We start from the raw sequence: 23,631 nt of genomic DNA, 5'->3' as shown, positions 1-23,631 counted from the left end.
GGGGAAGATTAGTATATCCTGGAAGATTCCTTTGCTCTCAAGCTCTTAAAGTGATTTTGCCTAGAAAAAGGTAGTATGTCAACATTGTCAACATTTACATTAACAGAAATAAGAGCTTCAGAGAAAGGGTCTGAGCAGTGAAACTCTCCTGGACTGCCTATCTAGTGGGCAACTAGAGGACAGTGATACACACCTACAGGGTGAAAAAGCAGGGGAAGGGAAGAAAGGCCACAGTGAAAAATAATTTGGTCTAGAACACATGTTCTAGCAAATGGGGAAAAAGAACATTAGGGATGGAAAATTCAGCAAACAGCACAGAAGGAAAAGAAACTCAAAGAAGCATGTACAGGGAACAGATGGCAGCACAGCACTGAGCAGTAAAGATTCTAACATATACTGAACCCACGAAGAGCTGAAAAAGTTCTCTTTGATTAAAAAAAGTATGCCCCTTGCTTCCCTCTTCCCATCTGTCTGTGGAAAGCCCTCCTTTAGCAGGACCTATTGGATGTGTCAAAGCAGGACTCTTGCGCTGACAGTTTTATATAACCACTGATTTATATTCTTTCCTCCACCCTCACAATACTTGCTTTTCCTTTTCATGGTACCTTCAAACAAACTGTGAAACAGAGCCTGCTAGTTAAGTTAGGATGGCCACCATCACGCTGATCATGTATTGACCTTCCGTTTGTTTTCAATTCTAAGGTTGTGAGGAAGGACTGCCAGAGCACATAGATGACTGAAGTTGTATTTATGACTTCCAGTCACGTACTACTACCATCCCTTGATTATCTATACTGGTATTTGATAAATTCATAGGTACCATTCATGTTTTGCACATCTTTTCTTGTTACAGACTGTAGTATAAATTCCAGTTGGTAGAGGAGGTTGCGGAGTACAGCATGTTTAGTACAACCAGTCAAAACACTAGCAAAGAGGTTACCTATTAAAATGTACGGACCACAATAAAAACATCATAAATAATTTTTGAAGAGATAATACACAATGCATTTTGCATGCTATTGGTGGCTTTCACGCACTCTTAGCGTGTAATGACCCTGTACCTCATTAATCACTTGAAAAACTAGGCCACGAAATTTCAAAACAGACAAGAAAAGTTGCATTTGTATTTAGTTAAAAACACCTCCTGCAGAATCTGCAAATCTCAGAAAGAGACTAGGTCCAGTCACTGCTGAAGTCAATTCACCAAAAATGTTGTCGAAGGTTTACCACACATTCACAACCTGTAAAAGGCTGAACTGCCCTTAAAAAGAACAGTTTTATTTACTATATTCAAGAGCAGGAATGAGGTTTTAAAGGTTTAAAACATGCATAAACTGCCTTATAGTATCTATCAGGACTATATACAGCAGAACCCTTCTCCTAATCTTAATGGGACCTATTTTAAAGGTACTTTAATTGACTAATGTGGATTACCTGCAAATGAGTAGAACCAGGTACAAAACAAGCAGGAACAAAAGTTTAGAAGACTAGACACCACATACTCAAAACAGGGTAAACTTTTAAAAAATTATTTTTAAATATTTTTTTCATTTTATGAAATTGGGCTGTATTTAAAAGACCATTTATGAAATGATCTTTTAAACCACCTTTGGTGAAGAGAATACATGTTTTCAGCTAGAAAGCAAGGGAAACATCCTCTTGATACAGAACAAATACTGAAAACTGAATTTTGCAAAAGCATTACTGGCTTTCTGCAACTCCAGCTGGACTTTGTTACAAACAGAAGTTTTATAATATATTTAAAGACAAATGCTCAAAAAATAATCTTAGTTTATAAACATGAAAGTGCTTCCATTTCCCAGAGCTTAGTTATTCTGTTTTAAATTCCACTAGAAAACAGTGCAGAAATGGTCACAAACAGAAAAATTGGCCAAATACTGGCCATTAAAAGACAAGCTCTAACAAAGTGGTTTTTGGTTTGTTTGTGTTTTTTTTTTTCCCTTTTAACTCATTTTTTTAAAGACAAGAGAGAATAAAAAATACAAAGTTGTCATACTTGGATCTTATTTTCAGTAGGTGCATACATTGCTTCAAAATAAAATAAAAAAAACCCACACATGAAAATCCACCTAAAAATCTGGCTAACCAAGTATGAGGAGTTTTGATTGAACTCTATATCCTGAATACATTTTGCAATGGAGAATCTTTTTTTTTTTTTTTTTAAATAACCTGAAAGAAAAATGTGTGTTACCTACCTATAAGTTCCAAAGAAGCGATTTTACAAAAAATACCTTAAAATCTTCTCTTGAAGTTTTGGCTTCGCTTTCTCCTACTCTTACACTGATCCATCCAGTCCACCAAGAACATGGTCACTTACATCTTACTACTCTTTCAGAAAATAAGTGGATATATATAGAGATGGACTCAAGCAACTGAATTACAAAGAGAAGACCATTGTAGATTCTAAATTCTAAATAATAGGCAGCTGATAAGTCACCTGAAAAAAAAAAAAAGACCGCTATACTAGTTAGAATTACAATTTTATTTTGTCAGGTGGACCCTTGGGAAACAAAGTGCTGCCACACTTTTCTGTCATGACAGGGTTATCTGAATTTTGCTCCTCTTTTGGGGGAAGGGTCAGATGATTAATGAATGACTCCTGATGCCAGTACACTTTGCCAGTTTTTTTTTCCAAGACCCTCCAAGAGCAGGCTTTACAGTTAATTTATATCTAATTGCAGTTCACATTACAGATATACTTAATTGCCCACTTCTGATCTAGTAGAATATAACTACAAAAAAACCGTTTAATCCACAAAATTATATTCTATCTAATTTCAACCAAATATATTTTCATACTTATAATGTATTGCTTTGGGTAATTTTCTTATTTTTAAACACTTAAATGCACTCAAGCTATAATACGGTTAAGGTAGACTACTGGCACCTTGTACCTTTTCAGAATGACAAAATCTAACCTTCCAGAAATTCTGAATTTTGAGGTTAACGTTATTATTGTCATACTCAAAACACCTAAGAACGTTTCAAATGACCTTTTAATTTGAATGAACAGTCTCAAGAACTGACACTCTCACATTCCTGTATCTCAGCTACATAGCACGATCGTAATTCTGACCATCTCCGAATCCCCACCTCCAGGAGATACTCATCTATCCGAATTGCCTAGAGCTTCCTCTCATTCTTTCACCAAAATATCACAACTCTTCCATGGCACCCTACATCTGTAGAAAACCCAAAGAAGGGAGATGGACGTGTAGCACTGAGGTGTCTCAGAAAAATGAAATGGCTCAGGAATTATCTGCTCGAGAGTAGGGAGGCTCTGCAGAGAGACCTGGACAGGCTGGAGCCATGGGCTGAGCCCAACTGGAGGAGTTTCAATAAGGCCAAAAGCCGGGGGCTGCCCTTGGGCCACAACAACCCCCAGCAGCGCTACAGGCTTGGGGAGGAGTGGCTGGAGAGCTGCCAGTCAGAGAGGGACCTGGGGGGGTTGATTGACAGCCGGCTGAACAGGAGCCAGCAGTGTGCCCAGGTGGCCAAGAAGGCCAATGGCATCCTGGCTTGTGTCAGCAATAGCGTGGCCAGCAGGGACAGGGAAGGGATCTGACCCCTGTACTCGGCACTGGTGAGGCCGCCCCTCAATTCCTGTGTTCAGTTTTGGGCCCCTCACTACAAAAAGGACATTGAATGACTCGAGCGTGTCCAGAGAAGGGCAACAAAGCTGGTCAAGGGTCTGGAACTGAGGGAACTGGGGGGGTTTAGTCTGGAGGAGGCTGAGGGGAGACCTCATCGCCCTCTACAACTACCTGAAAGGAGGGTGCAGAGAGCTGGGGATGAGCCTCTTTAGCCTAGTAGAAATCGACAGGACAAGAGTTAATGGCCTCAAGTTGCGCCAGGGAAGTATTTCTTTACAGAACAGGTTGTTAGGCATTGGAATGGGCTGCCCAGGGAGGTGGTGGAGTCCCCATCCCTGGAGGTGTTAAAGAGTCGGGTCAATTTAGAGCTTAAGGATCTGCTGTAGGTGGGAACTGTGCTAGGCAAATGGTTGGACTAGATGATCTCCAGGGTCCTTTCCAACCTAGATGATTCTGTGATTCTGTGAACCTTGTACTGGGTCTGGCTGAGCTGGAATTGGTTTTCCCCTATAGCAGCCCTCATGGTGCTGTGGTTTATGTTGGGAGCTGGCAGGGTGTTTGTCGATAGCACCCTGGTGTTGTGGCTACTGCTGAGCAGTGCTTACACAGCACCAAGGCTCTTTCTGAACTTTCCCCCCCACAGTGGGACAGGGTGGGCAAGATCTTGGAATGGGACACAGCCAGGACAGTTGACCCAAACTGACCAAAGGGATATTCCAGATCATATGACCTCTGCTCAGTATAAGCTGGGAGAAAGGAGGAAGGGGGTGGGGTCACCCTTGGTCCTCCGAGGCAACCACTCCGTTTTCCTGAGAAGGCCCGACATTGCCTGGTCATGGGAAGTAGAGAATAAACCTGTTTTTTGTTTTGCTGGGGTTTTTTTTTGCTCCCGTGCATGGACCTTTAATTTGCTTATATTAAAAACTGCTTTTGTTTTACCCACGAGGGTTGGTCTACCTTATTTTCTTTCCCCTCTTAGTCCTGTTGAGAAAACAAGGGGAAGTGACAGAGCGACTTGGTGGGTACCTGGCATTTAGCCAAGGTCAAGCCACCACAAACCTCTACAAATTAAAATGGCTTATCAAAATGCTTTTGTGTACTGGAGAAACATCGCTTTCTTTGAAACTGATGCAGGTCATGGTTTCCAGCAAACCTCATGGTAAAGCAAACCCCCTTTTTAGGGATTGATGAATGATGTCTTGAAAGGAGATAGAAATTTGTACTACAAATGGGGGAATAAGGAAAAGCTTCCAAATGAAGAGAAAACCAAGAATGACATCCTGACTTCCTCACCACACTTCTACGAGATAATTGCCATTTCCCAAACTTCTGCTCTTCTTCTACCATGAACACCTCTTCTACAGCATCCAGCCCCAGCAGGTTCGAACCCAGTGATCTCTGCAGCTACGGAGATTTTGTATACACACACATGTATGTGTACATACCACAAAAGTATGTACAAGTACAACCCAATACAGGACTCAACAGTTTAGAGAAGTAGCTCCTAGGTAAGCTGCAAGATAAAGCACAGAATCTACAAAAAGAAAGCATAAGTCAATTGACTACAGTTGTAGTACTACAGACGTGGTGCCTGATGCACAAGTCACCTTTGTAAACAGGAGAATACCTTCACATTCCCTATTTGGCTTTTAGCTATCCCAAAGAGTGCTGGTAAGTTGCTGAAATCTGATTCAGTATCGTAGGAAACTTCTGTAAGGCATCCCTCAAATTTACTGAACACTGCTGGAAACTAAATGAATTCTCAGGCAGATATTTTTAGGAATAAGATTACATCTGTTTTCACCGGATTCTATAACCAAGGAACATTTTGGGACATTTAAGGGAAAAAAAGTCATCAGTTATGTAATCTGAGGATGGATATTATAAAAGCAGTATCATTCAGACATATTAGCCTACCACAAGTCCAAGAACTAGTGTTTGGATTAACCATGGATTTGAAGAGACAGATATGGAAAATTAAACCCTTTCTATCACAGGAGTTTTTCAAAGATAATTTTTTCTGTAGCCTATTTGGACTTTTCTACAAGAGAACTGTTTGCAAAAATTCTCTTTTCCCAAAAATCTGAGTAGAAATACAAATGGTGAATTTCTGATAGAGCTAATGTGGTAGGAGGTAAAAACACAAACTAGGATTCCTGACGACATCCATGAACATACAAACTGTCATATACAATTACAGGGAGTGAAATGAGCTGGTCCCAAGTGTCTTCCAAATGCTCCTATCATACTGAATCTATTTACCCAGTTATAATGAACCCTGATAGATGTCTAGAATCTCCTTGATCTGTCCTAGTTGTCAGCATGTTTTATAAAATCCTGTTGGATTTATAAATATAAATAAAATACATATGCAATACAAGCAGTTGTAACTGATGTTCTTCATCTTTATGAAGACATGTGAGAAACCCCAGTGATGAACAACAACTTTATGAACTCTTCATTTTAATACTTAACTTTTTTTGAATGGCAAAAACAAAAAGTGGAGATACAGATATATAAAATTTCCCAACTTAAATGAATCAAGTGAGGGAAAAGAAGACCATCTGCAGCTATAATTTAGGAAATCTGAAGATGATCAAAGAACATATGTACTTTTATCAAGTACACTCAGTCATATGGATGATATTTTCTATTTGGAAAATCAAATCTCAAACAGACTGCTTTCCTATTACAATAAACAAACAGTAACCTTTAAGGAAATATTGTCTTTACTAATCCAACTTATCTCCCACATCAAACCTGAAAGAAGCTGACAGCTGGAGTTCCATTCAACCTCTTTTCATAAGGAGTAAGAAAAAGGCAAGCAGAGGTGTCAAAGTCAGATATTAGTAACTAAAGCTCTTGAGGTAGGTTGGCCATGTGTCAATTCATACTCTGACTCTGAACAACAATGGATTTCAATCTCCTAGTTACGCTTTTCCTTCATGGCGTACTTCAAAAGGGTAGAGTAAGCCCTAACATTCATCAAACATCTTCACTCTGAATGGAGATTTTAAGCACCATTTCAGAAAGACAGACAGTCATGCAGACCAAACATCTTGGGGGGAAAAAAAAAAAAAATTTCCTTTCTTTAATTAATGTGTCACATGTCTGCCCATAATCTAGGATAGTTCAAGTCACATGTCCCATATGCATCCTCTCAAATGGGCCCTATAATTCTTTGAGAACAGCATTTTCATTACAGCTCAACTGCATACAGTCTTGTTCTGAATGCTTCAGTAATCATGAAGGAATGAGTACAGCTCTAGGTTTGAAGTCTACAAGTGACAGTCATTGAAAAATTTCTAAGAGGCAAGGTACATTGCTCTGGGCAAATCTCTGTGCAATGACTCAAAATCCCATCAGTCAGTCAAGCACCTCAATACATGTTTCAAGAAAATAAGTTATCTACTTGAACAAGTGGTGATGAGGAAAGATGTTATTTCCAATGCAGAATGAGCAGGAACCATCGAAAATGCTTACTTATGCTAAAAGGAAGAGAGTTCTGACTTTCAGAGTATGAAGGGATTCTTTTCTTTTTAAAGCCTGAATCCCAGAGAGGACAGAAAAACTGCTGCTTTTGCATGAAGTCTGGATACATGTTTGGCAATTAAAAAATTTGCTTGTGTCCTGAGATATATTCTACTGGAGAAACATTTCTTCTGCTACTAGAAGCCACATCTCAACATATCTTTCTGGCAGTAGAAATAGTGATGAGCAATAACCTCCTTGAACAAAAAGGTGGCCAGATGCTCAAAATGACAACTCATGGGCAAATAAAAACACAAGTTCTATTTCTCACTAAGGTGAGGGATCGCTATGCAAGGAAGGTGTAACAATTTGACCCACCTGTTACAACACTGGAGAGCTAAGCAGAGGATAGGCCAAATGTCTATCAACAGAAATATTTGACAATTCCAACACAAAGCCAAAGCAAATATTCCAGAACCAATGCTGACATTACTGTTCTTTCTAAAAGGAAGTCTGAGAGTGAGCACTGCTAAAAAACAAACCCTGGAACAGAGCAATCTACAGACTGAACACGTGAACAGGATGCACTCCCCCTCAAGATACAGGCATTCACAACATGGCCTGGCTGCAGGGATTTGACCAGGAACCAGTCACAAACCAATCAGCTGGTCTTATAACTGAGAGTTCCTAGATCAATGGAGATAGTTGACGTGGGTGGAAGGAGAGGGGAATGTGAAAGTTAATGCTTCAATGACTTTCAATGATCACCACAGTTCACAGTAAGACCTCAAAAATAAATATCTTATAAACAATAACGTATGGGTTTACAAACTCACAGTAAGCATATAATTTTAGACTACTGAACTTTTAAAGTCTCAAATAGACAAAGACATTTGAAATGTGCTGTAGAAATACAAGAGAACAAATGTGTGTATTTGGTGGTGTAGTATTATTTGGCTTCTGTAGAACACACAAGGATGGTTAGCAGCAGCAGCTGCAATCTAACCCAGACCAGATGATACTGTTGGATAAACAGAAATACCAGCTCAGTATGAAACAGAAGAATGAAAACCTGATGGTCTCCTTAGGTTATCTAAATCAACACAACGGCGAAGGGATTAGTCTTTTATCCTTCTATCATTAAAGAAAATAAAGCCATCGTATATTAAAGGGTGAAGAGAACTGTGAAATACAGAAGTAACAACATGGTATTTTTACTAAATTCTGGATTTACCAGCTTAATTTTCATGTTATGACAGTGTTAACATTCACTGAAGAAATCAGAATTATGAACATGATCAGAGCAAGAAATATCAAGCTGTGGCACCAACACTTATACATATTCCTATCTGGTCACTTGCAGTTATGCTAACAGGTATGTGTCAACATCTATAGCATTATTTGCTTCTCATCTCCTTAAAAGAAGTGTTAGGTCAAGTGGGAGGACACTGTAGATTACCCTTCTCTGAGTTTCAAATTGTAGAAGTGAATTTGAATGTTTAAGGCAACCCTTACCTTCTGGACGATACTGAGCTACAATAGTTACTGCTTGGCCTGCATTCTTCAGGGCTGCTGCTGCCTGTTCATGGGTTGCTGCTTTTAGATCTACTCCATTTACCTACGAGTAATGCAAAACAAGCTCTTTATCAAAATTAATGTTTGTGTTTATCATCACAGAACACAGACTCATGAAAAAAAAATTAACTGGACACTAACTAGTTTCCATGTCATGTGAATCTTCCTGGTTTCCAGTACTAGCAGCTAATTAATACAAACAAAGATTATTGATCCTTACTGAAATCCAAAGCCAATAAATCCCCTCTCACATATACCCCTCTGTTAAGAAATATTTTAGTTGTCATAGTATATCATTTCATGAATTTGTATTCACTAGGTCCATTTTCTTCTTAAGATTTTTTTCTTTCTTTTAAGGAGACACAGAGAATATTACTTTCTGTGATGGTTCACCTCACCTTTCTACAAACAGGCTTTCAGTCATCTCCTTAGCCAAAGTGTGCCTACTGACCATTACATTTAACATGCAGTGACAGACCACACCTATCACGGCTTGTTTTCAATGATGCAGGTATAAAAATAGTGTCAGAAAAAAACGAAGCAGAAACATGTGTCACATATTAGATCAAAAGCATTTGTCATAGTTCAACCAAAATAAAGATGCTTTTTAGTATCAGCATTTTAATAACAGCAGAGCCAAAATTTAAGAGGAAAAAAATCCTCTTAAATACCTACTACTAACTAACTAATTATAATGTAATTGTCCAAAGAAATGATTCTCTATAAATTAAGTAATTTTACAAAGAAACACACAAAATCTTTATGACCTTCAGTACTAATGCAGAAGCCCTTAGACAGTTATGAGATGGATCTATTTAAGACTAACAGGAAGTTTAGTAGTTATTCCAGGAAGTAAAACACCCAATTTTAGACACTGCCGAGTGTGTCTCCATCTCATTAGAAGCCTTATTTTTGAAGCCTGCATTTTTTCAATTTGAACACACACATACCCCTCAGCTACCAGACTAAGATTAAGTTAATGTCTTCACCAAATATTGCTACTGAATATCTCTGAGGAAAATGCTATTTTAATTGGGTTACAAATGAGAAACTGAGGCAGAGTGAAGTTCGCAAAGATACTTTGGAAGTATATTGGCAAGTGTTCCATTGTCTCAAATTTAGCTCTTCTTTGCATATAAATCATCAACTGGCATTAGTATCAAGTGAGGGAAAAACTTTTGTTGTTTAAATAAAAGAAGCAAGCAATCCTACAGAAATGATACGATCTCCTTTCCTAAGCTCTCCACTCAGGTCAGCTGGCCCTCCTGCAAGGATGAAAGAAATGAAAATTCCTTCTCCATCTTCTCCTCCAACAATGTTGAAACCAAGACCTGTTGATCCTCGATGTAGGACAACCTTTCTAGGCTCCCTAAACAAAAGAAAGGAATAAGAAATCTTAGTCACTAGATGTGAATAAAAGTAAAATAAACAATTAGAAAAACTATGTTTTCTCAGAGAAGTAGTGTTGAAAATTTAGATATCAAGTCACACACTTTTTAAGGCAATGATGTCATGTGTCCTACTCCCCCTCATATGTTCTCCCCCCCAGAGCTTAAGAGCTTTAAATAATCTTCTATTATTTGTATGCTTTCAATTCTGCTTCTAGATACAACTCAAAATCCCCTCCCTGTTTTTAGGAGAACTGAAAAATCCAAAAGTATGTATGTATCCTAAATTCCTATTATGCTACAATCCTATTCAGCACTAGATGTCATTACTTAACACCTTCCATATTGTTCAAGAGCCTCAATATAGCTCACAGTCATTCTATCTAATGGTAATAGCAAACAACAAAATACTTTTTCCTTTCTGAAATTTAAAGAACAAATTCTAATGGAAACAGCAATAATGAAAAATATGTCCTTACTGCTTTAATTTCACTCCAGTTGGTCAAGCAATAAATACAGCAAAGAAAAATTCAAGAAGTATTCATAAGCACTTTTGAAAAAAAAATCAGAATTTAGGGCATTCTCAAACACATTTGCAATTCATTTGCAGCAACTGCAATTGAAAAAGTTTGATCTAAACCAAACTGGTGCATTCTTTTTATAGGATCACCTCCAGACTTGGATGAGAAGAGGAAAGAACAAACACTGATTAAGTTAAGACAAGGCAAATCAATTTCTAATGCAGAAAAGCTCCTTCCAAAAATATACTAAACTGCTACTTGACCCAATGCAAGAAAAGTGATGATTTCAGAAACAGACATTTGTAATAAAGCAGAGCAACTGTGCACTGCATTTGAAAAATCACTAGAGAGCACTAAAGAACAATTAATGGACATTCTTAAGTATTTGGAGACATTAATTATTAATTTACAGGATAAACAAAGAAGCTGAATTTTGCCAAAACAAAAAATATCATCTAGTCCAGTCTTTAAAAATCACTACATTTTTGCACTAGCTCTTAAATCAACTTAGTATCAAATTCTCAAATTTCATCCTATTCATCAACTATTATATATTTCTTTTCAGAGTACTGTTCTATTACAAATAAATTACATTGTGAAACCCCATGTTTGTTGCTCTGGATTGCACTAGAACATTAACAAAAATACTTCAGTTAGAGAACATAAATATGCAGTATCTTTTAAAATATTAATCAAAAATTTTAAACCTCTTTTTGGGACGGAGGGAGTAGAAGATGAGAAGGTAATTTAAAGAAAATCACCTAAAGCCTTCAATGAATAGCTCTCGAGTTTCAGAAGAAGTCTAAAAACTTCCTTTTACGCTTATTTTAAAGAAATACCATAAAATCATAAGTTCAGCAATGCTATTAGCAGGACAGAATCACTTTGCCTTACATGCCCACCTATCCGAAGTAAAAAAAATATCTGCAAAGACACCTACTTTCCAATACACTAAAATTCGTTCTTCAACTTATACCATTAGGTTTCAACCCCAGGTAGACCCTGCCTCAGAAACTGAGTGACATTATCCATATCAGATGATGGTGTGACACAGAATTCAGCAACAACATACTGAAAACACAGTGTAACATCCCTACATTTGCAGAACAGAAGGGTAACAAAATTAGAAGTGCTTCCCTTTATCAGTGATTATGAATGTAAGATTAATGTAATCTACTGAATCAGTGAAGGAATGAATGATCTGTTAATGGGAAAGGATTAAGAGCTCTTTAGCCCTTCTGGATTTACAAATCCATCAAATCAAGCCTTTGGGGGGGTGGGGACAGCATGGGGGAAGGGGGAAACCAAATGAGAAAACTCTGCTTACAACAGTGTTTACAAGTTATTTCTTGAAATAAGTGTTTACAATACTTATTTCTTGAAATAAAATATAGTATTAGCTAGTATTCTGCCCATGAACGCATTTTATGAGCTTCCCTCATTAACTAATTTGACATGTAGCTTTGACTATTCATTACCTGGTAATCTCATCATCTCCAAGCATTCCCTTGGGAATTGGTGAATACCGCCCTGGTGATGCTGGGGGCAGGGACTGTCCCAAGTAGGCAGATGGACTGATATGGTTATCCACCGGCTGAGAGTAAGCTTCAAAGAGAAGAAAAAAAAAATAGCAAGCATTAAGGCAATAAGGAAAAAGCCTGGAGGAACTGAAACAAAGTATTATAAGGAGTGACCTCTTCTAAAAACCAAAATAGACCAGTTCAAATGATACATTATCAATACAATACTTCTAAAATACTGTGTCAGATCTACAGATTCCCCAGTCTCCTCACACTTTAAGTCAGTAATCAAATTTTTGAGTTTGGGTCTCAAAAAATCCTTTTTAGAAACTGACACTGTGCATAGCTGAAGCCCATGAGGACATGAGTCTGGAGATTTATCTGTTTTTAAAGTTGTCTTTAACTCGACTGAAGGTAATTAGAATTCCAGTTTCTTAAAATTCAAATCTGGGAGCACCAGTGAAATACACAACATTTGAATGTTACACTTCTTCCAAACTGTCAAGGTGCCTACCTCTTTCCTTCCAGTGCTTTGATGTGGAGCACCTAGCATCTCCAGAATACTCCAGGTCATTCTGATTAATAGGTCTGAACAGGGAGGGATGTTACATTTCTTATAGGCTGAACAAAACCATCTTTAATAGCACCGGTGCTGGTAGTGATGTCAGTATGTGCTCAGCCAACAACACATATCAGGAAACAAAGGTAGGATTATTCCACCTCCTGCTCTTCAAGGTAAGCAGCATCAACTTACTGAGAGGAATAAATAAGCTAGTGCAAAAAAAATAAAACTATACTGCAAGGGTCAGTTGATTGATTAGAAAGGAGAATCAAAAGGATTTAGTCTAAACTCTTGCATAACAGGCCATGCACCCTGTGCATGAAGTGCCTATGTTTTACCTGAACCACAACACACGTATTAGAAAAATTTAGCATTTTAATGATTTCAACTGATGGAAAATATTCTACAATTACAGAAGAGTTGTTCCAACAAATAATCAAGAGGGTGCATTATATTTCCAAGTTAGGCCCATCAATTTTAAGTGTTCATTCACCAGGCATAGTCAAAGCCACTGTCTCCTTTTGCAAAGCATATTTGACAATTGAAAAGTCTTTTTTCTGGTGTAGGTGCTTCAAAATTTTACACTTAAACATGGGAGTGTGGGGACATTTCACAGATTCAACATTATTAAAGTTGCCAGATTGTAGAAGAAACCTGTATATTCTCCTTCGTCCTTTTCTTTTTAAACCACTGGCAGAACATTTGGTTCACATACAAAATTCATCAAGAGTATTTTTATATGATAGATTTTCTAAATAGCCAGCTTTCAAACCACCAACCTGCACTGGATTGATTCTGTACTATTCTAGATTCCTAGTAAACCTATGTGCAGTAAATTCCATATGTTGAGTATGTATCACATGAACACTGTCTTACCCTGATCAATGGTCTAATAAAAGAGGTACCAAGCCAGCTAGGGAACCATCCATAGTACCTTAATGCTTGGCATATAACATATGGTATCATATCTGATAAGCCGGATTGCTTCTTACTCTTTAAAGCTTTGTCACAGTATTAAGAGTTCTTTCAATTTTCTAGAATGTGTTTCAGCAAGCATTAAAATCCACTATTAACAGCTTAGGTAGTTTAAAAGCACTAGCTGATAAAGTAATTAAGTGTGTTACTGGGACACACCAGCCCTCAAGTGAGTTGTGTGCTCTAGTCTGGCACTGTGCAGACTTCGGGGAATTGCAACGCTGGATTCATGGCAGCCTGTCCCCTTCTACAACACAGACAAAAGGAAGCTTCTTCAAGTTAGCTTCATGAGGTCTACAGCAAAGAGAACACTGCTTTTGCTAAAACCAAATGATCTGCATAAGCATTCATATTTGAGAATTCCCTAACTCAAGACACATGACTCCTAAAACCATTTTTTAGAACAGCTGTAACACATGTACACTGCACCTTCACCCTTCTGTTCCCTGCAAGGATTCAACAACTGTAGATCCCACTACTTAATTCTTTCTGTCTGCCCCTGCACACCATGTAGCTTCTATGCAGTGGTAACAGATTTAGACAGTTTACTCTCAATTTCAAAACTTGTTTTTTAGCCACACTGGAGTTTTGGCAACAGATTTCACCATCATTACCAAACCACACAGCAATATTTACTTTTCAGTGGAAGAAATTACGTATTTTCATGTAACAGTGTATACCCATGTTACTGTACATACTTTTTAAAGCAAGCGATACTTTAAAAAATGATTACATAAATAAAGTTGCTTTGGTTTTCCTCAGAAAATCTTACAGCTAAAGCACAAAAAAAAAAAAAAAAAAAAAAAAAAAAAAAAAAAAAAAAGAATATAGACTTTGAGCTCTTTTCCAATTAGTGGAAAATGGGTTTTGATTGAAAAAACCCTAAACAACTGTAGCACAGTATAGCAGCTGTGTACATTCTGTTCATGCACTAAATCTTCTCTTTTCACAAAATGAATTTACTGTTGCTTTTAACAAGTCAGTGGCAGCTATACCGATGCATTTTTTATAGGGAGTAATTAGATTTTTCATAACAAATTCTATGTTCATTGACTTACAATACTTTTCATTTGATTGTTTTTAAGGTTCCTAAAGCTTTAACTGCATTGTATTCAGAAACATACGCATCATGAAACATACGCATCATCTAATGCAATCACATTTACTCTTTAAAATTTGTATCCTTTCACCATGCAACTAAAACTCAGCTATCAAGCAACGTAACAGTTCATTATTTCAGAGCTGAGGACTGTTCCCCATCATCAGTGTCTACATCACTGAGAAATTTCTACATATGCTACTTGCTTGGAAAAATAAGGTCCTTTCTCGAGGCTGGTATTCTCAGCACTATGGAAGCAAACCTACAAGGCATAAAAAAGCTCTTTGTGGAGTTCCTGCAAAAAACTGTGCCTGTGCCTTTCCTAGAACTGTTTTAGCTGAAGATTACACCTGAAGAACACTCATGAGGAACATGATAGAAATAAAACGCAAGCCATCACTTTCTGAATCCTAAATCAGGTCTAAGTGTCTATTTCCAAGTAAATATTTTTACCAGTGTTAACTGATAAAGGAACTGTGTTTTGGATGAACAGAAAATTACATGTATAAAATTAACTTGCTTTGACAGGAGAAGTCAAAGACTCTTAAGAAGAAATTCCATTTCCAAATCTACATCCTCTTGAGGTAACAGTTCTACACAAAACGAAATGGAAGATCTCCTATTATTTTGTTATCATCTGCAAAATGAAGGCACCAATCATAGCACAATCTCAAAAATGGGAAATAAATTAAAACCTTATTCTCATTTACTGTTACTACATATTCTTCTCTTCCCGTATTTATGCTATTTAAGGAATGATAAGGGATTCATGTCTGTAGTGAGAAAACTGATTATTTGCTACCTTGCAGTATTTTATTTCTCAATTCAGAGTGGAAATACTGTACCAATGGACACACACACAAAGGAAAAATACTTAACATCATTTGTAATTGACATGTCCATAGGCAGCCTCTGTGTGGATTTAAGAGATTCAGTAGTGAAATAAACAGTACATATTACTTCTCCTTTATGATGGGCCTGAACTCCGAAGAACTTGGATAAGAGAATTCTGATGGACAGAAATACAAAGGAGGATTGCAAATACATGTCTCAAAACAGCTGCAGGGAAGTCAGTAAAGAAGACTGATAAGTGTTTTAACACTCACTCACAATCCACGTGATTCTAGAAAATACCTCTTTACTATCTGTCATCTGGGAAAACCTCTTCAGAGTCCCTAACCTAAAGCTCCTGAGCAAGGTACAGCTCTGATAAATGCAGCATCACTTTTGGAGGTCTCATCTGAGATGAGAATGAAGGTGCAAACAAACCTTGGAATGGTGGCTCTGAAAACATCAGCTTCTAAAACACTATGCCCGAGCCACCATTTTTTGCTATGAGTTCTATCTAATTGACCAGCCTGTTAGAGAAAGTGGAGGCTTTTTAGCTGCTAAGTTATAGTACTCCTTTATAAAGAAGCAACAGCCTTCAAGGAGATTGGTATCTCCCTTCGAAATTTCCATCGTAAATGTGAAAATATTGAGGGGTACTGAAAAAGCTTTATTCTGCCCTATATTAGAAAAATAACATCTAGCATCTTGGCCATATGCAGTTGCTTCTCATATGTGAAAGATTTAGGAAAAGGCTAAACTGATTTCCTTGTATTAAGCCATTAAACACCTCAGGCAAGACCTCTGGATCTATTCTGTGTGCAAAATTCAGGCAGTAGATCCAGAGGCTCCATGCCAGCTGCAGTAACAGGCAGCTGCACTTTGATCAACAGAGACACAAACATATGAAGCCTTGGGTAGGAAAGGTTTTCCTGTTGTAAGGAAAGGAAAGAGACTGAAGTTTCATCAAAGGACCCAGCACTTTGCAGAAGAATGTTCTTTGGTTAACAGTTGATAAAACCACCAGAAACAGCATCAAAAACCCAGAGTAACTTCAAACAGAAAACTGAAAGTTAAAGCTGAAGCTAAATGAAACAAAACCCAGAAAGACAAAACCTTGTCAAAGGTCACCAAAGGACAGAAGACAGACAGACAGCTGGAATCTAAGAAATCTTGTGTGATTTTTTTCAAAATGCATCAGCAGGAAGAGAAAGGTTCCCAGAAGCAGCTGCTGGAGCTTGAGGGGCACAACAGCTCAGGAGATTGGCTTTTCACTTCTCAGAGGACAGAAGTCCCACTTCACAGAGAGGACAGAACACTGGGTGCACAATCCCACTTACAGGGGGAGCAGCCAAATGGAGAGAAACCTGGGAGGGATGACTGCAATGGGGCAAAAGAGGGCCTACATGTATGGCCAGGTCATTTACCTCCATAAAATGGATGTGAGACTGTCACGGACACTGGGAAATTAAGGACTCAAGGCAAGATGGTAGTACATATCCTCATGGCAGTCATGTGGTATTACCCTTGAGAGAACTCTCCTCAACAGCCAACAGACATGCTAAGAAGGTGTTCTTGAAGATACCACTGTCTCTTTTATGGCTCTATGTTATGATACAATTAACTTTAATGAACTGAGTCTCCAGCTCATCCACCATTTGAGAGAAATTAATTTGCTACATGAGAAGGCCAGCGGCATGCCTTTATGCCAGACTGTAATTTGCCAGAACATTTGCTAAGAACAAATATTCCTCAGATAATGCTGAGGAATCCAAAATATTGCTACAGATAATGTGAATATAAAAACAATCACCCAAAGGAAAACACCAGCTTGTAGTCAAAGAGGAAATATGACTGCTGCTTTGAATTAGACTCTCAGCAGGCTGATCTCACCTGCCTAAAACCTACTGAACTACAGTACTGAGAATCGGCCATGCTGATTTTGGTATCCCTGTTCTTCTAAGTCTACAGACAGTCTTTTTAAGATCAAAGTATCATTTAACAAACAGTATCAAAGCACATAAAAATTCAAAATGAGAATCTACATTTCTATCCAACCATTCCTTCATGGTTACCTAGTGAAGAAGTAGGTTTTTCAAATTCTACTACAGGTTCCTTCCTCCACTGATACAAACTGAACAGATTCAGTTCAGATTTTCTCCCAAAAGACATTATCTGTCCTCTAAATTGCTAGAGTGCCTTGTTCTTTTCAATCTAAGCCTTATTCCAAGTTGTTTTTTAATAGTGGCACTGAGCAAGAGTTCTAAGTATGACTTTTGACAATAACAGTGTATCGATTATTAGAACTGGGCAAATTATCCTTCTCTACCCTTCCTCTCCCCAAACTTTCTTGAGGCTTTGCCTTTGCCCCCACAAAAGATTCATAAAGTAAGTATCCCAGTGATCAAGTCAAGATACAGTAGTAATAGGTAAGATCCTTCTATTTGTCGCATCACCATCCACAGCAGTGTAACTGCATTACTGCAATACTACCAGGAACACTACATACAAATCAGGTTACCTCTGTTCCAGAAATCTGAGTTCAAGGTGAAACATATAAAGAGGTCAGTTACAACAGAGAGTAAAAGAATTCTGCCTTCCAAGAAAACAATGGGAAACGTTGAATTATTGGACAAACTAGATACACAAGGGGAAATGACTGCTCTCCAACCATATACATGAAACTGTGTATGAAGAAGTGAAGGCTGAAAAGAAGTTTTATGCTAAAGAATGGAGCCTTCAAGTGCATTCTTCTAGTAAGACACTGAAGACATAAAACCCAATTATCTCCAAATCATAAGTCAATAAGCTTACAAACAGATTTAAAGATACCATAGCTATTGCCAATAAATGATGGGCTTAAGGTACTTCAGTCTGTTATGCTGCACTTCTGTTTGTTGTTCTTTACATACAGTTTTAGATACTGTTTACATACAGTAATACATAAATACACAGAAACAGTTTACACACGGTTTTAGACTACATAAGTGGCTTTTTAGTCCAAAAGTGTTCTTTTCTGGTGTGAAGTAGTATCTGAACAGAATGGTGCTACATATCACAATTACTTGTATTTAACAGCACAAAACAAAACAAAAGCCCTAAAATAAGTCTCCAGAACCATTTTATGTGATGAGTAAAACTGGTTATCCAGAAAAGCCCACCTATTCAGTCTTGGAAAGATACAGTTATGCTAGCCCCATCCCCTTCTCCAAACACTAAGTGGTAATATCCCTCTTGAAGAAACAGTATATTCAATTCAAATTTTTCTTTGCATTGTAGTTCAACCCCGAACTTTTCAGATTTGGATGTCTGACTTCAAAAAGATTCTTGTAAATAGTACCCTCATGTCAACAAAAAATTCTTACAAGTATTTTCAATGTAGCATTCATTGGTTTTCTGCTTTTATCAACAACTATGTCAAAACTGAAGGAAGTTTTCAACTAAATTAACATGGAATTTCACAACACATTTGCAGGCAGGCATCAGAGGTCAAGACCTCCCTCTCCTCCCAGTCCACTTTATTCAAATACATGCAGCTCATGAAAAAGCAGGAAAAGAGAAAAAAAAATGTCAGAAGATCACTAATGTCTACCTGAAACACTATTGTGTTTTTGCTCAGTTCACAGGACACTGAACATCTGTGTAGTTGTTTGCTACCCTTCACAGGCTTCAGGAGAGTGAGGCATATGTTCTCCTTGTACTCATCAGCAAGTGACCAGAAACATGGAGCCACTAAGACTAGGCCACAGCAGTCACGGAAACACACTAACCCCATTGTTTATACGTTTTCAGTACAAAAGCTATAGGATGTTATTCTGTTCAGCATACAATTTTCCTGATGAATCAACTTTCCTATTTCAAATTTTCACACTGTATCATTTTAAAAAGCTTGAAAATGTTAAAATACTAAAACCAGGGTATGTTAAAGCCTTAAAGGAAAAAATGATTACATCACAAAAGTCAGCTGAACTTACAGTTTGTGATGTCAGGAGGGGCATAACTGTCATTCATGAACATGCTGGTGGGTTTTGCAACTTTCAGATAAACAAAATCAGATGTGTTTTTTAAGGCAGTCACTGCTTCTTCATGAGTAACTTCTTCTAAGCAAACACTGTTCACCTAAAGAGAAAAAATAAATGAAATCTCAACACAAAAAACCCCGTAACTTTTCATAGGACATTCACTGAAAGGTGTTGGAGCACTCTGGCATTGAGGGTCTTTACTAGGATTCACATGCCACAGATATAATTGCTTATATAAAAGTTGTATGAGAGATGTTTTGTAGTGCTGTGAAATGTAATACAGTTATAATCCAAAGATTACAATGAACTGTATTGAGTATAACTTGTAAAGGAGGCACACAAGACTTTGGTAAACTAACAGGACAAATGTGACACTCAAAATGCCATAAGCGTGCACAATCACAGCCCCGACACAATATGTTACTGCAAGCATTAAACAGAATAAAGTTTCTTCTAATAAGAATAAATCCTACATGATCTTGTAATGACGTAATTAAGTTCTAGATATTATAATGGGACAACATATTCTTGCAAGAGGTCAAAAGTAGGGATCAAAACTGGAGAAGTCCCCAAAGTGTTTGATTTACATGCCACATAACAAGAACTAGCTTAACTTTACAGGCAACATATTTTTTAAACTATTGCTATTAAGGTGAAATACTTGCACTTGAGTTAAAAAAAAAAATCCTTTAATAATTAGTATCTCATATAAAGCCATATTAAACTGAGTTGCTGACCCTATCATAACTTCTGCAGATAATTCCAGGAAACACGGGAAATAAGGTTTGCACTGCACTGAACCTGAGGGACCAAAGACACTTTCTTCTGATTACGTAACTTTATATACTCTGTAAAAGCAACTGGACCTTGTCAATTGTTGTTTGTGGGGGAAAAATTCTACCACTAAAATATATTATTTCCATTTTCTAGAACTTTCCTAAAAGTTTTCCAAAAGCCTCTTAATGACTTTTTTTTTCCAAACAGATTTGAATTCCTACCACTCCTGGTGACTGAAAAGTCATTTTACAGTACATTGGTAATTGCAGCACAACCTAAACACACAGAAAGTTATAATCTGCAAAACATGGAAGCTTATCCCTACATTAGTGACTAAAACTCTAAGTGAAATTCAGCTAATCAGAAGATATTATAGATGACATTTTACTCACTTCTTTTCTAACTTAAGGAACTAAGGGAATGACTGCAGCTACAATAAATTAGGACACTATATTTACTATATCAAATAGCATATCATATATGCTCCTTACATCCCCCGAAACAGTATCTGATATTAATCCAAAACTACTTTCTTTAATTTTGTCAAGCTAATTTTTTTAATGGATAAAATAATACTGGACAAAGTAATCTGTTGCAAAAGTTTGGTATTTCTAACAAAAAATCCTTAAATTATATTTTTATATATATGAACAAGTTAGCATGAAATTTTCTTGTGCAGGTGACAAATTATAACACTGGAAAGCAGTTAGCCATTAACAGGAAGCTTTCCAGTGCCCTTCCATTGTGGGGAGGTCCTATAATCAAACCACTTCCTATGATGCAGATTTAAAAATTTTAAAATATTAAATATTAACAGCATTATCATAAAGCAGCTGGATCTTTGGGTTTGTGAATTTGCATGATATGAAGGTATATATTTATTGTGCAGTTCATGGTAAACATAATACATTCTCTCTCTCTTTTCCTCCCAACCATCATGCAACAATTTGCCTAGAACTATCCATTGTAACACTAAGATCTCCTTCCTAATGCTTCAAAAAGGCAGGATTCTTTAGATAAAGGAATAATCCCAGGATTCTTCATCTTTATACAGCTTCAGTTTTCATAGCTCTGTATTTGTAAGTGACAAACCCAAAAGTTCTTTTTACAGAAAAAGGGAAACTCTGCACTATACACATTTAGAGTCAAATCTCTTACTGTTTGAAGAGCAATAGAGCACACATTCTGCTGTCATGTACTCAAATGCACTCAGAGCTCTTACAGAAGCAGGTACTGCCTGACAGAGGTAGGTGGGTGAAGCAATTACACCTTACAAGAGTTGAGTTTACAATTCAGAAATTCATTCAGAAATTCCTGGCCCTGGACAACTACATTTGTGGATCGAATTTAAGGAAGCCAGAAGTTATTTTTACTTTGTGCATAGAAAATTCAACTTTGAAGTATTTTAAGCTTTAAAAAAAAAGCTATTTAAAAGCATTACAAACACTGAAATCCAATATAAGCAGCAGTTTCACTACAGGCTAGCATCAGTACACAGAGTTCCTTTCCATTCCTCTTTTTTGAGAAGAGAAACAGTCCCATTGTATGCTGGTTTAAATCCTGTCACTCAGATGCCAGAAAAATTATAGCAGGTGTCAGAAATAAACACGCTGATTAATACAAGTTTTGCATGAAACATTGTGCTGAGAAACAGATTTCAGATTTCCTGATGAGATGGTGTTGAACACTGTTGATTTAATTTCTATGATTGGTTTCCTGGCTATATCAATTTTTTTACTGATTTCTATGAAATAACACTCCACTGGCAGGCAGATTAGCCACAAAGCAAATCACGCCCTTACTGGGTCTCAAAGTGAATGACCATTAAAAAAACACAGCTCTTACTTACAGCTAAAAGTTTGTCTCCAATCTGAAGTTTGCCATCTTTATGTGCTGCCCCGCCTTCAATGATTTTGGTTACATAGATGCTGTTGTCTCCAGGTATATGCTGATTTCCTACACCACCAGCAATACTGAAACCAAGACCTGCTTGAAGATAAAGTCATTACTCAAGAAACCTTTTAGAATTCATTAGATTCAGATTATTACATACATCGATAATAATGCTATTTGTATTACACACATATATATATATTAAAAAATATTGGGCTTTGGCTGAAGCAATACTGGATGCCTTTCAAAGTGAACTCCATAATTTTTCAGCAAGTTCTGGAAGAGATACAACATTTAAAGAAATTCTGAAAATCAAAAGCTAATTATTTTACTTCATGTCTTGTGAAAGATGCACACAGCAGAAATATAGCACCACCACTGATATTTAAAGAACCATTGTCCAACGTTTACCCATATAGAAACAAAACAACACTTTCTCTAAATGTTGTTTAATTCCTTATCCTTTCTAGATGATTCAAATAAATATTTTACTCCCATTTGCAAGGTACTTAAAAATTACTAAATACTATCAGAAACACAATTTTATTATTTGAAAGAATGCATTCTACAAGAACAATTTCAAGACACATGGATGAAAATTCAGAAGCATCTGAAATGCCATTATCTTATTTTTCATTATTCTGCATTTCCTAGAACTTCATATGCAAGGTACTATTTTATTTTGAAAAATAAATGCAGAAATCTATCATCCAGTCTATCCTTCTTGTGAAACAGAAGCTTTGTACTTCCTACATACCTTTAGGGCCTTTTACAAGTTTGATTTCCACTATTTTTTCTGTGACTGGTTTTCTTCTTTTGACATACAATCGTACAATTGATCCTGCCTCTTTCAATGCTTCAACTGCTTTGCTATGGGTAACATCACGAACATCCACCTCATTTACTCGTAGAATACAATCGTTAACCCTAGAGACAGCAACATTCATGTTCAGCTCTTGTGTTATAGCAGAGAGGATACATTAAGAGCCTAACAATTTATCTACAATACACTAACATTCCTATTAACACATTAAGATACATAGATTTTGCTTCAAAAACTATATTGAATCAAGACAATGCTCTAAAATTAATTACTAGTGCTTAAAAATAAAACAAGGATCACTAGACAACATTTAATGGGAATATTTTGTTCACAGCCAAAGAGGACACCGTCTTGTGTGTGTTTCATATTTAAGTAGTATTTTGAACACAGCTTCATACAAACTACCTTTTGTTTAGGGCAAGAGTTTAAAAATCCAGAAACTAAGTGGCATACAATGAGAACACACTAGTTTTATGCCATGATATGAACAAGTCAAGCTCCATTCCTGTTTTACACAAGCTATTTAAGTGCTGGCCTTCCACTCCATTTCAGATGTTGCTGGA

General features: G+C 37.1%; 1 protein-coding gene across 16 annotated transcripts in view; it reads right to left on the bottom strand.

Annotated features, from left to right (window-relative positions):
• Window positions 1–23,631, bottom strand: part of DLG1 (discs large MAGUK scaffold protein 1) — a 143,806-nt gene that overhangs the window by 36,690 nt on the left and 83,485 nt on the right. For all 16 annotated transcript variants that reach the window (XM_026855098.1, XM_026855087.1, XM_026855089.1 and 13 more), the window contains 6 exons: window positions 23,003–23,172; window positions 22,202–22,338; window positions 19,528–19,672; window positions 12,048–12,174; window positions 9,873–10,029; window positions 8,601–8,703 (listed from right to left, as the gene is read on the bottom strand). In XM_026855098.1, coding sequence (XP_026710899.1) covers window positions 8,601–8,703; window positions 9,873–10,029; window positions 12,048–12,174; window positions 19,528–19,672; window positions 22,202–22,338; window positions 23,003–23,172 — 839 coding nt within the window. The remainder of the gene's footprint in view (window positions 1–8,600; window positions 8,704–9,872; window positions 10,030–12,047; window positions 12,175–19,527; window positions 19,673–22,201; window positions 22,339–23,002; window positions 23,173–23,631) is intronic.

This window comes from Athene cunicularia, assembly GCF_003259725.1.
Source record: "Athene cunicularia isolate RWA chromosome 9 unlocalized genomic scaffold, athCun1 chr9_part1, whole genome shotgun sequence".
Taxonomy (NCBI): Eukaryota; Metazoa; Chordata; class Aves; order Strigiformes; family Strigidae; genus Athene; species Athene cunicularia.
This window is presented reverse-complemented; position numbering and strand designations above follow the sequence as displayed.